This window comes from Pristis pectinata, chromosome X, assembly GCF_009764475.1.
Source record: "Pristis pectinata isolate sPriPec2 chromosome X, sPriPec2.1.pri, whole genome shotgun sequence".
Classification (NCBI taxonomy): domain Eukaryota; kingdom Metazoa; phylum Chordata; class Chondrichthyes; order Rhinopristiformes; family Pristidae; genus Pristis; species Pristis pectinata.
Genome location: NC_067450.1, coordinates 47,126 through 60,302, shown reverse-complemented (window position 1 = coordinate 60,302; position 13,177 = coordinate 47,126). Strand labels below are relative to the sequence as shown.

Here is a 13,177-nt window from a genome sequence, read left to right as displayed (position 1 = left end):
GTCCCTCTAAACCTTTCCCATCCATTCACATGTCTAAATGTCTTTTAAATGTTCTTAATGTACCTGTTTCAACCACTTCCAGACCCAGAGTTGTGGACTCAGTCCAACACATCACGGGCACATCCCTCCCCACCATCGGGAGTATCTACAGGAGGCGCTGCCCCAAGAAGGCAACGTCCATCATCAAAGATCCCCCCGCCATCCGGGCCGTGCCGTCTTCTCGCAGCTCCTGTTGGGAAGTTCCCACACCACCAGGTTCAGGAACGACGACTTCCCTTCAACCATTCGGTTCTTGAACCGACCGGCACAACCCTAATCACTGCCTCAGTACAGCAACACTGGGACCGCTCTGCACTGCAGTGGGCTTTGTTTTGTTCTAATTGGGTTCTTTCTTGTAAAAATAGTGTTTAATTTATGTTTTCTTGTGAATGCTGCTTATCTGATGCTATGTTCCTGTGATGCTGCTGCAAGTAAGTTCCTCGCTGCACCTGTGCACCCACGGACTTGTGTGTGTGAGACAGTAAACTCCACCTTGGCAGCTCATTCCAAACACAGACCACCCTGTGTGTGGACAACTTGCCCCCTCAGGTCCCCTTTAAATCTCTCCCCTTAAACCTGTGCCCTGTAGTTTGAGACTCCCCTACCCTGGGAAAAGACCCTATCTGTACCCCTCATGGTTTTATACACCTCTGTGTGGTCACCCCTCAGCCTCCTTCGCTCCAGGGAAAACACTACCAGCCTCCCCCAACTTTCCTCGACTCCAGTCCCAGCAACGTTCCCGTGAACCTTTCTTGTACCTTCCCTGGCTGAATCAGATCCCGTCGAAGAGAGCGCCCCCCCCCCCCCCCCCCCCCCCACCCCCCACACTGCCCTACAAACCAGGCGGTACACACGAACCTTCCCGTGCATCAACAGCCTGAGAGTCAGGGTGACATTCAGCCCTCCTTCAACACCGGCGTCCATGTCGATGAGTCCAATGGGTGGAGTCTGTAGCTCTCTCCAGCGAATCACAGATGTTCCTGCAATGACAAGGAATAATTTCTCCACCTGCTATGTCCACAACTGCCCTGCTGTGCGTAAGGTTATCAGGTCACCGATTGAAGGGTAATTCAGCACATTCCCCGTCGACCCTCACCAACTTTTACCGAAGCACCACGGAAAGCACCCTATCCAGATGCATCCTGGCTCGGGACGGCAACTGCTCTGCCCAGGACCACAAGAAACCGCAGAGAGTTGTGGACACAGGCCAGCGCATCACGGAAACCAGCCTCCCCTCCGCGGACTCCGTCTACACTTCCCGCTGCCCTCGGGAAAGCAGCCGACATAATCAAAGACCCCCCCACCCACCCTGGACATTCTCTCTTCTCCTCCCCCCCACCACCTCCCGTTGGGCAGAAGATACAAAAGCCTGAAAGCACGTACCACCAGGCTCAAGGACAGCTTCTACCCCGCTGTTATAAGACTATTGAACATGGTAAGATGGACTCTTGACCTCACAATCTACCTGGTCGTGGCCCTTGCACCTTATTGTCTGCCTGCACTGCACTTTCTCTGTAGCTGGGACACTACTCTACATTCTGTTTTCCTTTTCACTATCTCGATGTGGTGAAATGATCCGTATGGACAGCCCGCTAAAACAAAGTTTTTCACTGTACCTCGGTACACGTGACGGTAATAAACCAATTTACTAATTCCTACAGTTGAGATTGAACTTCCACCGACGTCTGGGCTTGACAATTCCAAACGTTCTTCTCACTGGTCCTACAGACAACCCCGTTATTTTGTGAAGGTGACCCCAGACTTCAGGCACCACAGCCCCTCCAACACCCCACGTTTAAAAGGCAAGGTAAAGGTTCTGCTGTGGGGGAACGTTCCTCAGTCTCCACCAAGTCATTCAATCAGAACTGCACACACTTCTTGCCTAATCAACGCCTGATAAAGTTGTACCAGGACTGCCCTGGACTTGCGTGCAATGCACAAGCTTCTGCTTGGCCTTCTCCACCATCTCCCACGTTCAACGCTCCCGAGGTCCCTACCCTCGTAAACTGAGGTCCCTCTGTCCCTCCACATTCCCCACCGTTCATGGTGTGTGTCCTACCCTTGTACACCGAGGTCCCTCTGTCCCTCCGCACTCCCCACCGTTCACAGTGTGTGTCCTACCCTTGTACACTGAGGTCCCTCTGTCCCTCCGCACTCCCCACCGTTCACAGTGTGTCCTACCCTTGTACACTGAGGTCCCTCTGTCCCTCCGCACTCCCCACCGTTCATGGTGTGTGTGTCCTACCCTTGTACACCGAGGTCCCTCTGTCCGTCCGCACTCCCCACCGTTCACGGTGTGTGTGTCCTACCCTCGTACACCGAGGTCCCTCTGTCCCTCCGCACTCCCCACCGTTCACAGTGTGTGTCCCCTACCCTTGTACACAGAGGTCCCTCCACACTCCCCACTGTTCACGGCGTGTGTGTCCTACCCTCGTACACTGAGGTCCCCCTGTTCTTCAACAGTCCCCACCACCAAGTAACGGAGAAGGTGGGGATGGGGGAACTGGTGACCAAGTGGGGGGTGGGGAGTGGTGACCAAGTGCTGCCCCCACTCCCCATTGACTGCGGACGTCACTCACCGTATGACAGAGTTGCAACGATGACCCTGGCTCTGACCGGCGACGGATGGGAACTGTGAACCAAACCACAGGTACTTCAGGAAAGGGACGCCTGTCCGAACCAGCCCTCCCCCTACCTCCAGAACCCCCCCTCCTTCCTCCAGACCCCCAACCTTGGCCATGAACCCCTGTCCTCAAAGCCAAACTGCAGCCGCGCCCCACCTCTCCCTCCCTGCCCCAGGGGGTAACTGCAGTGACACAACTTGCAGACCTGTGACCTACTCACCTCCCTTCCTCCTCACCCTCTCCTCCCCCTCCCCCTCGACTGTCCACTCTCCTTTACTCCTCTCCCTCTTCATTCTCCCCCTTCCTTCCCTCCTCTCCCCTCTCCCCTCCACCCTCCCGCCCCATTCTCCCCTACTTCCCTCCCTCCTCACCACTCCAATCCCCTCCTCTCTCCATTCTCCCCCTCCCTTCCCTCCCCACTCTCCCATACTTCCCCTCCTTTACTCCTCTCTCCATCTCTCCCCATTCTCCCCTACTTCCCTCTCCCTTCCAGCTCCCCTCTCCCTCCTTTACTCCTCTCTCCCCCTCCCCACAGAGGGAACCGCAGTGACACCACTCGCAGGCCTGCAGCCCATTCACCTCCACCCCCCTCTCCTCCCCACTTCCCCCTCGACTGTCGACTCTCCTTCCCGCCTCTCTCCCTCCCCGCCTCATTCTCCCCCTCCCTTCACCATCCCCCTCCTTTCCCCTCCCTCCACATTCCCCCCTACTTCCCTCTACTCTCCCTCCCCATTCTCCCCTCACTCCCTCCTCCATCCCTCCCCCTACACCCCCCTCCCTCTACCCCCCTCCACCCTCCCTCTCCCTCCCTGCCCATCCCCCTCCTCCCTCCCTCTCCCATCCCCCTCCACCCTCCCCCATCCCCCCACCCTCCCTCTCTCCCCATCCCCCTCCTCCCTCCCTCTCCCATCCCCCTCCACCCTCCCCCTCTCTCTCATCCCCCCCACCCTCCCCCTCTCTCCCCATCCCCCTCCACCCTCCCCCTCTCTCTCCCCCATCCCCCTCCCTCCCCCCCAATCCCCCTCCACCCTCCCTCCCCCCCAATCCCCCTCCACCCTCCCTCCCCCCTCCCATCCCCCTCCACCCTCCCTCCCTCCCATCCCCCTCCACCCTCCCCCCATCCCCCTCCACCTCTCTCCCATCCCCCTCCACCCTCCCCCATCCCTCTCTCCCCATCCCCCTCCACCCTCCCTCTCCCCCTCTCTCTCCCCCATCCCTCTCTCCCCATCCCCCTCCACCCTCCCTCCCCCCATCCCCCTCCCCCCAATCCCCCTCCCCCCTCCCACCCCCCTCCACCCTCCCTCCCTCCCCCTCTCTCCCATCCCCCTCCACCCTCCCCCATCCCTCCCCCCTCCCTCTCTCCCCATCCCCCTCCACCCTCCCTCCCTCTCCCTTCCCCCTCTCCCATCCCCCTCCACCCTCCCCCATCCCTCCCCCCTCCCTCTCTCCCCATCCCCCTCCACCCTCCCTCCCCCTCTCCCTCCTCCCATCCCCCTCCACCCTCCCCAACGGGGGGAACCGCAGTGACGCCACTCACAGGCCTGCGGCCTACTCACCCCCCTCCCCTCACCCCCCCTCCCCTCACCCCCTCCCTCCCTCCCGCCTCCCCTCACCCCCTCCCTCCCCGCCCGGAGACCCCGCTCCCTCCCCCCTCCCCCCCGGCTCCCCCCCTCCCCCAGGCCCGAGGCGCCGGAACCGGCGGCGCGGCGGCCCCCGGGCGCTGCCCGCGGCCCCCGGCGGCCCTCACCTGGTCCAGGTCCAGGTCCGGGCGGGGAGGGCCTGGGCGGGGAGGTCGGGTCGGGTCGGGGCCGGGACTCGGGACTCGGGGAGGCGGGAGGAGAGAAATGGCGGCGGCAACGCGGGCACAAAGAAGCTGCGGCCTGACCCCTGACCCCCGCCGCACGTCACCGCGCCGCCGGCACCCGGCGCCGGCAGCCGCACCGCGCCTGCGCCGCCGGCACCGCAGCGACTGCGCTGCCGGGATCCTCACGGCACTGCGACTGCGCCGACAGCCGACGGAGGGAAGTACGCCTGCGCCGGACGGCCGACAGCCGGCAGTGGGAAGTACGCCTGCGCCGAACGGCCGACAGCCGGCACTCTGAGAGAAGTACGCCTGCGCCGGACGGCCGACAGCCGGCACTCTGAGAGAAGTACGCCTGCGCCGGACGGCCGACCGCCGGCACTCCCGGGCAGCGCGCCTGCGCGTCCCCTGGAGCTGTTGTTGGTGTTGGAAGAGGAGGGGCAGGAGGGGACGGGCCGATTGGCCGCTGGCCCAGTGCGCCTGCGCGGTGCTGGGTGAGGGTGGGGAGGGGGGAAGGGAGATGTCTGACCCCGCCGAAGGTTAAACGTCTGCAAAACAGGTTCAGCTCCAGCCGGTGGATGTTTGCAAAGGGGGTGAGGGGAGCTGGGCTGTTAACGTGTTGCAAGGGGGGGGGGGGGCAGAGCCGCCGCTGCACCGAGTGTTGTAAACCTTGCACGGAGAGGGTTGTAAACATTACGCGCAGGCTGAGATCCATTGCACAGAGGGTTGTAAACATTGCACGGAGGGGTAGAGCCAATGCACAGAGGGGTAGAGCCAATGCACAAAGGGTCGTAAACATTGCACAGAGGGGTTGTAAACATTGCACAGAGGGGTAGAGCCAATGCACAAAGGGTCGTAAACATTGCACAGAGGGGTTGTAAACATTGCACAGAGGGTTGTAAACATTGCACAGAGGGGTGGATCCATTGCACAGAGGGTTGTAAACATTGCACAGAGGGGTAGATCCATTGCACAGAGGGTTGTAAACATTGCACAGAGGGTTGTAAACATTGCACAGAGGGTTGTAAACATTGTACAGAGGGTTGTAAACATTGCACAGAGGGTTGTAAACATTGCACAGAGGGGTGGATCCATTGCACAGAGGGGTGGATCCATTGCACAGAGGGGTACAGCCATTGCACAGAGGGTTGTAAACATTGCACGGAGGGGTAGAGCCAATGCACAGAGGGGTAGAGCCAATGCACAAAGGGTTGTAAACATTGCACAGAGGGGTTGTAAACATTGCACAGAGGGTTGTAAACATTGCACAGAGGGATAGAGCCATTGCACAGAGGGGTTGTAAACATTGCACAGAGGGATAGAGCCATTGCACAGAGGGTTGTAAACATTGCACAGAGGGATAGATCCATTGCACAGAGGGGTAGATCTGTTGCACAGAGGGGTAGATGTAATGCACGGGGGTGTTATAAACATTGCACAGAGGGGTAGAGCCGTTGCACAGAGGGTTATATTCATTGTACAGAGGGGTATATCCATCACACAGAGGGGTAGAGCCATTGCACAGGGGGTTGTAAACATTACGCGGATTTATGAACATTGCAGGGGGTAATATACATTACACAGGGTTATAACCAACACATTATTATTATAGACTGTACGTAACAATTATTATAACCCCATGTACAATTATAACCCCATGTGTAATTTTAACTATAAGACAAAGGAGCAGAAGCCAGCCATTTGGCCCATCGAGTCTGATCCATTCTCCCATAACCTCCGATGCCCTGGCTACTCAGATACCTATCAATCTCTGCCTTAAACACACCCAATGACTTTGCCTCCACAGCCGTCCGTGGCAACAAATTCCACAGATTCAGCGCCCTCTGGCTAAAGAAATTTCTCCGCATCTCTGTTCTGAATGGGTGCCCTTCAATTCTGAAGCCGTGCCCTCTTGTACAAGGCTCCCCTACCATGGGAAATAACTTTGCCACATCTACTCTGTCCAGGCCTTTTAACATTCGAAATGTTTCTATGAGGTTCCCACCCCCCCCCCCCCCCCCCCATTCTTCTGAACTCCAAGGAGTACAGCCCAAGAGTCGGCAAAAGTTCCTCATATGTTAGCCCTCACATTCCTGGAATCATTCTAGTGAATCTTCTCTGAACCCTCTCCAATGTCAGCACATCCTTTCTTAAATAAGGAGCCCAAACCTGCACACAGTGCTCCAAGTGAGGTCTTACCAATGCCTTATAGAGCCTCAACATTACATCCCTGCTCTTCTATTCCTCTAGAAATGAATGCTGACATTGCATTCACCGCCTTCACCACCGATTCAACCTGGAGGTTAACTTTTAGGGCGTCCTGCACGAGGACTCCCAAGTCCCTTTGCATCTCTGAATTTTGAATTTTCTCCCCATTTAAATAATAGTCTGCCCATTTATTCCTTCTACCAAAGTACATGACCATACACTTTCCAACATTGTATTTCATTTGCCACTTCTTTTCCCATTCTCCTAATCTATCCAAGTCTCTCTGCAGACTATATGTTTCCTCAACACTACCCATCCCTCCACCTTATCTTTGTATCATCAGCAAACTTAGCCATAAAGCCATTTATTCCATAATCCAAGTTGTTGATATACAATGTAAAAAGAAGCGGCCCCAACACGGACCCCTGCGGAACACCACTGGTAACCGGCAGCCAACCAGAATGGGATCCCTTTATTCCCACTCTCTGTTTCCTGCCAATCAGCCAATGCTCTATCCATGCTCGTAACTTTCCTGTAATTCCATGGGCTCTTGTTTAGCAGCCTCATGTGTGGCACCTTGTCAAAGGCCTTCTGAAAATCCAAGTACACAATATCCACTGCATCTCCTTTGTCCAGCCTGCTTGTAATTTCCTCAAAAAATTGCAATAGGTTTGTCAGGCAGGATTTTCCTTTAAGGAAACCATGCTGAGTTTGGCCTATCTGGTCATGTGCCTCCAGGTACACTGTAACCTCATCCTTGACAATCGACTCCAACAACTTCCCAACCACCGATGTCAGGCTAACAGGTCTATAACTTCCTTTTTGCTGCCTCGCACCCTTCTTAAATAGTGGAGTGACATTTGCAATTTTCCAGTCCTCCAGAACCATGCCAGAATCTATTGATTCTTGAAAGATCATTACTAAAGCCTCCGCAATCTCTACAGCTACTTCCTTCAGAACACAAGGGTGCATTCCATCTGGTCCGGGAGATTTATCTACCCTTAGACCATTCAGCTTCCTGAGTACCTTCTCTGTTGTAATTGTGACTGCATACACTTCTCTTCCCTGACACCCTTGAGTGTCCGGTATACTGCTGATGTCTTCCTCAGTGAAGACTGATGCAAGATACTCATTCAGCTCCTCTGCCACCTCCTTGTCTCCCATTACAATTTCTCCAGCGTTGTTTTCTATCAGTCCTATATCTACTCTTGCCTGTCTTTTACTATTTCTATACTTGAAAAAGCTTTAGTATCCTCTTTGATATTATTTGCTCACTTCCTTTCATAGTTCATCTTTTCCTTCCTAATGACTTTCTTAGTTGCCTTTTATAAGTTTTTAAGTTTCCCAATCCTCTATCTTCCCACTAATTTTTGCTTCCCTGTGTGCTCTCTTCTTTGCTTTTACTTTGGCTTTGACTTCTCTTGTCAGCCACGGTTGTGTCCTTTTCCCATTCGAAAATTTCTTCTTTTTTGGAATATATCTGTCTTGCACTTTCCTCACTTATCTCAGAAACTCCAGGCATTTCTGCTCTGCCGTCCTTCCCGCTAGTGTCCCTTTCCAGTCAACTTTGGCCAGTTCCTGTCTCGTGCCACTGTAATTTCCTTTACTCCACTGAAATACCGACACATCGGATTTCAGCTTCTCCTTCTCAAAATTTCAAAGTGACTCATCATGTTGTGATTACTGCCTCCTAAGGGTTCCTTCACCTTTAGCTCCCTAATCACCTCTGGTTCATTACACAATACCCAATCCAGTACAGCTGACCCCCTAGTGGGCTCGACAACAAGCTGTTCTAAAAAGCCATCTCATAGGCATTCCACAAATTCTCTCTCTTGAGATCCAGTACCAACCTGATTTTCCCAATCCACTCGCGTGTTAAAATCCCCCACGATTATCATAACATTGCCCTTCTGACAAGCCTTTTCTATTGCCTGTTGTAATCTGTAATCCACATCACGGCAGCTGTTTGGAGGCCTGTATATAATGGCCATCAGGGTCCTTTTACCCTTGCAATTTCTTAACTCAACCCATAAAGATTCTACACCTTCCGATCTCATGTCACCTCTTTCTAACGATTTAATATTATTTCTTACCAGCAAAGCCACACCACCCCCTCTGCCTACCTGCCTATCCTTCTGATACACCACGTATCCTTGGATGTTCAGCTCCCAGAGACACCCATCCTTTAGCTGTGTCTCAGTGATGGCCACAACATCATACCTGCCAGTCTGTAGCTGTATTTCAAGATCACCTCATTTCTATTGCTGCGTGCATTTAAGTATAATACTTTAAGTCCAGTATTTGGTACTTTATGCTTTGATCGCACTGCAAATCTATTGCACTGCAACTCATCCCACTGGTTGCAAATCCTCACATCAACGTGCCTTAGCGTTGTACGCCATCCTCACAAACGTCAAGGTCTCTCTCACTGGTGAATACTGAAGCAAAGTATCCAATAAGGACCTCCCCTACCTCTTCCGACTCCAGGCACGTTTCCTCTTTTATCCCTGATTGGTCCTACCCTCACTCTAGTCATCCTGCTATTCTTCAGATACCTGTAGAATGCCTTGGGGTTTTCCCTAACCCTACTCACCAGGGACTTCTCATGCCCCCCTCTAGCTCTCCTAAGTCCATTCTTAAGCTCCCTCCTGGCTACCTTGTAACTCTCCAGAGCTCTGTCTGATCCATGCTTTCTAAACCTTAAGGTAAGCTTCTTTCTTCCTCTTGACAAGATATTCTACATCTCTTGTCAACCACGGTTCCTTCACCCAACCATCTTTACCCTGCCTCAATGGGACAAACCTATCCAGAGCCCCACGCAAGTACTCCCTAAACAACCTCCACATTTCCGGTGTGCACTTCCCCAAGAACATCTGTTCCCAATTTACACTCCCAAGTTCCTGCCCAATAGCATCATAATTCCCCCTCCCCCAGTTAAGTACTTTCCCATATCGTCTGCTCCTATCCCTCTCCAGGGCTGTGGTAAAGGTCAAGGAGTTATGGTCACCATCTCTAAAATGCTCTCCCACCAAGAGATCTGAAACCTGATCAGGCTCATTGCCTAGTACCTGGTCCAGTAGGCCTCTCCTCTAGTCGGCCTGTCCACATACTGTGTCAGGAATCCTTCCTGTACACACCTAACACCCTCCCATCCTTTTCCTGCCTCAATGGGACAAACCTATCCAGAACCCTCTGCAAGTACTTCCTAAACAACCTCCACATTTCAATGTTTTTCAAAAGTTCCAGCACATCCTCTTCCCTCACGTCGACATGCCCTGCGCATCACTCTGTCGTACGCCAGCCTCACAAATGTCAAGGTCTTCCTCTCTGGTGAATACTGAAGCAAAGTATTCATTAAGGACCTCCCTTACCTCTTCCAACTCCAGGCACATGTGAATACTGAAGCAAAGTATGTATAAGTTATGTACAAGTTATGTTAATTTAAGTTTATCTTAACTTATGTTTGTGATGTACTGAGCTGTTGCTGCAATTTTTGTGGCATTTACACCCCAGGTGTGTTTGCCTGTGACAATACACACTTGAAGAACGTGAACACACACTCTGTTGTCGCCTGCACTGACATCGCTCAGTCCGGCTCCTCCTCGGAGTCCTGCCGACATGGAACGTTCCCAGTGCTGTCCCGTGGGCTCCTTCAGTTCCTGAGTGGCAGCGGGGAAGGACGCCATTCAGCCCATCGAGTCTGCGCTAACCGTCGCACTTCCCTTTACCAGTGGACCCTTGCACCAATCCAGTTTTATACTCTGCACATTCCCGGCGATTCGCCCCCCACCCAAGATCCACCCCCTCGCCCACACACCTGGGGGCAGTGGGGAGGGGCGGGTATGGAGATTAACCCACCGACCCCGCACATCGTTGGGACGTGGGAGGGAACCAGAGCACCTGGGGGAAACCCAGGGGATCACGGGGAGAACGTGCAAACTCCACACACACAGACACATACGCACATACACACATATGCACACACTCGTGCCCACACGCACACACATATGCAAACATACACAGATACAGACACGCACACAAACACACACACACCACACACACCCTGACACGCGCGCACACGCACACAGGCACACGTGCACAGACACAGACGCACAGAGACACACAGATACATACACCACAGGAACACCACACACACACACACACACACACACACACACGCACATCGGGATTGAACCCGATATTAGTTGTGCTCCCCTGCTCCCTCATGAAGAAGACCGATTCCTTACACAGACCCTCAGGTGAGGTCTTGCCCTAAATAACAGAAGCAGAACCCACCCCTCCCACTTTCGTTCTCCACCCCCTTGTAGGCTGTGACCAGTAGACAGTGGAGAGACCACAGGGTGACAGGAGGGGAGTCACTCACCAGGGGATCCCCTCCCTCCGACCTACTCTGGGACCCACGGTGTGGGTGCGTCTGCTCCAGTTGGGGTGTGATCCCCAGGGTGCTGAAGGCGCTGGACTTGGTAACGCCAGTGCTGGAGGCCTGGGGAATGTTGTTGAACAGACAGACCCAGGGGTACAGGTACACAGTTCCCTGATGGTGGGGACACAGGTAGACAGGGTGGCAAAGATGTTCAGGCAGGAGGTACAGAAGCCTGAAGTCCCCACACCACCAGGTTCAGGTACAGCGACTTCCCTTCAACCATTCGGTTCTTGAACCGACCAGCACAACCCTGATCACTGCCTCAGTGCAGCAGCACCGGGACCGCTGTGCACTACAACGGACTTCATTTTGTTGTAGTTGTTTTCTTTCTTGTAAGAATTGTGTATAATTTATGCTTAATTTATGTTTTTCTTGTGAATGCTGTTTATCTGATGCTGTGTGCCTGTGATGCTGCTGTGAGTAAGTTTTCATTGCACCTCTGCACACACGGAGTGTGTGTGTGTGTGTGTGTGTGTGTGTGTGTGTGAGACAGTAAACTCCACTTTGACATTGAAAAAGAATGAACGTCAAGAGACTGGTAAATGACAGGGGAGTGTTGTAGAACAGGGGGACCTCGGGGTACAGGTACATAGACTGGTAAATGACGGGAGTGTTGTAGAACAGGGGGACCTCGGGGTACAGGTACATAGACTGGTAAATGACAGGGGAGTGTTGTAGAACAGGGGGACCTCGGGGTACAGGTATGCGGTTCCCTGAAAGTGGCGTCACAGGTAAACAGGGTGGTGAAGTAGGCGTTTGGCACGCTGGCCTTCATCAGTCAGGGTACTGAGTACAGGAGTCGGGACGTCCCGTTACAGCTGTACAGGATACATGTACGTATGGTGTCCACAGAAGACAGAGGGTGGTGGTTGAAGGGACTTATTCGGGCTGGAGGCCTGTGAGTGGTGGTGTTGCGCAGGGATCTGTACTGGGACCTCTGCTGTGTGTGATGTGCATAAATGACCTAGATGAGTATGTTGATGGTGGGATAGTAAGTTTGCAGACGATACCAAGATTGGTGGAGCTGTGAACAGTGTAGAAGACGGGCGACGGATACAGCGGGATATAGATCAGCTGCAGATGTGGGCAGAGAAATGGCGGATGGAGTTTAACCCGGATAATGTGAGGTGTTTCACCTTGGTGGGACTAATGTCAAGAGGCAGTACACTCTGAAGGGCAAGACCCTAAACAGTGTTGAAGAGCAGAGAGACCTTGGGGTGCAAGTCCATGGCTCATTGAAAGTGGCTACACAGGTAGACAGGGTGGTTAAGAAGGTTTATGGAATACTTGCTTTCATTAATCAGGGTATTGAGTACAGGAGTCAGGAAGTTATGACACATCTCTGTAGAACTCTGGTTAGGCCGCATGTAGAGTATTGCATGCAGTTCTGGTCACCTTGCTACGGGAAGGATGTTGACTCTTTAGAGAGGGTGCAGAGGAGGTTTACCAGGACACTGCCTGGATTAGAGGGCATGTGCTATCAGGAGAGGCCGGACAGACTTGGGCTCTGGAGCAGCAGAGGCTGAGGGGTGATCTGTTGGAGGTGTATAAAATTATGAGGGGCATGGATAACGTTGAGGCTAGACGCAGTCTGGAGGACCCACACCTCATATTCCGCCTTGGGAGTCTCCAGCCTGACGGCCTCAACATCGATTTCTCTAACTCCTGGTAACCCCTCCCCTTTCTCTTCTCCCCCCCTCCATCCCCTTTGTCTTCCCTTATTCCTGTGACTTCCTTCCCCCACCTCGATGACCTGCCCATCTCCTCTCCTCCCTCCTCTCCCCCACCCTTCATTTCATGGTCCACTGCCTTCTCCTACCAGGTTCCTTCTTCTTCAGCCCTTGGCCTCTTCTACCTATCACCTCTTAGCTTATTACATCTTCCCCCATCCTCCTCCCCCACCCACCTACCTTCCCCCTCTCACCTAGACTCACGTCTCACCTGGACTCACGTCTCACCTGGACTCATTTCTCACCTGAACTCACCTCTCACCTGGACTCACTTCTCACCTAGACTCACCTCTTATCTGGACCCACCTCTCTCCTGGACTCAACCCTCACC

The 13,177-nt window shown here is 53.7% G+C and overlaps 1 protein-coding gene across 2 annotated transcripts in view; it reads right to left on the bottom strand.

Moving 5' to 3' along the window:
• The window catches only part of LOC127566880 (poly(rC)-binding protein 3-like), a 29,363-nt gene extending 24,811 nt beyond the window's left edge, over nucleotides 1–4,552 (bottom strand). Inside the window, exons 1-3 of one of the 2 annotated variants that reach the window (XM_052009388.1) lie at nucleotides 4,411–4,552; nucleotides 2,619–2,671; nucleotides 898–1,019 (exon numbers count right to left, since the gene is read on the bottom strand). In XM_052009388.1, coding sequence (XP_051865348.1) covers nucleotides 898–963 — 66 coding nt within the window. In that variant the 5' untranslated portion in view covers nucleotides 964–1,019; nucleotides 2,619–2,671; nucleotides 4,411–4,552. The remainder of the gene's footprint in view (nucleotides 1–897; nucleotides 1,020–2,618; nucleotides 2,672–4,410) is intronic. The other variant, XM_052009387.1, reaches the window with a different exon arrangement.
• Nucleotides 4,553–13,177: the final 8,625 nt, after the last annotated feature.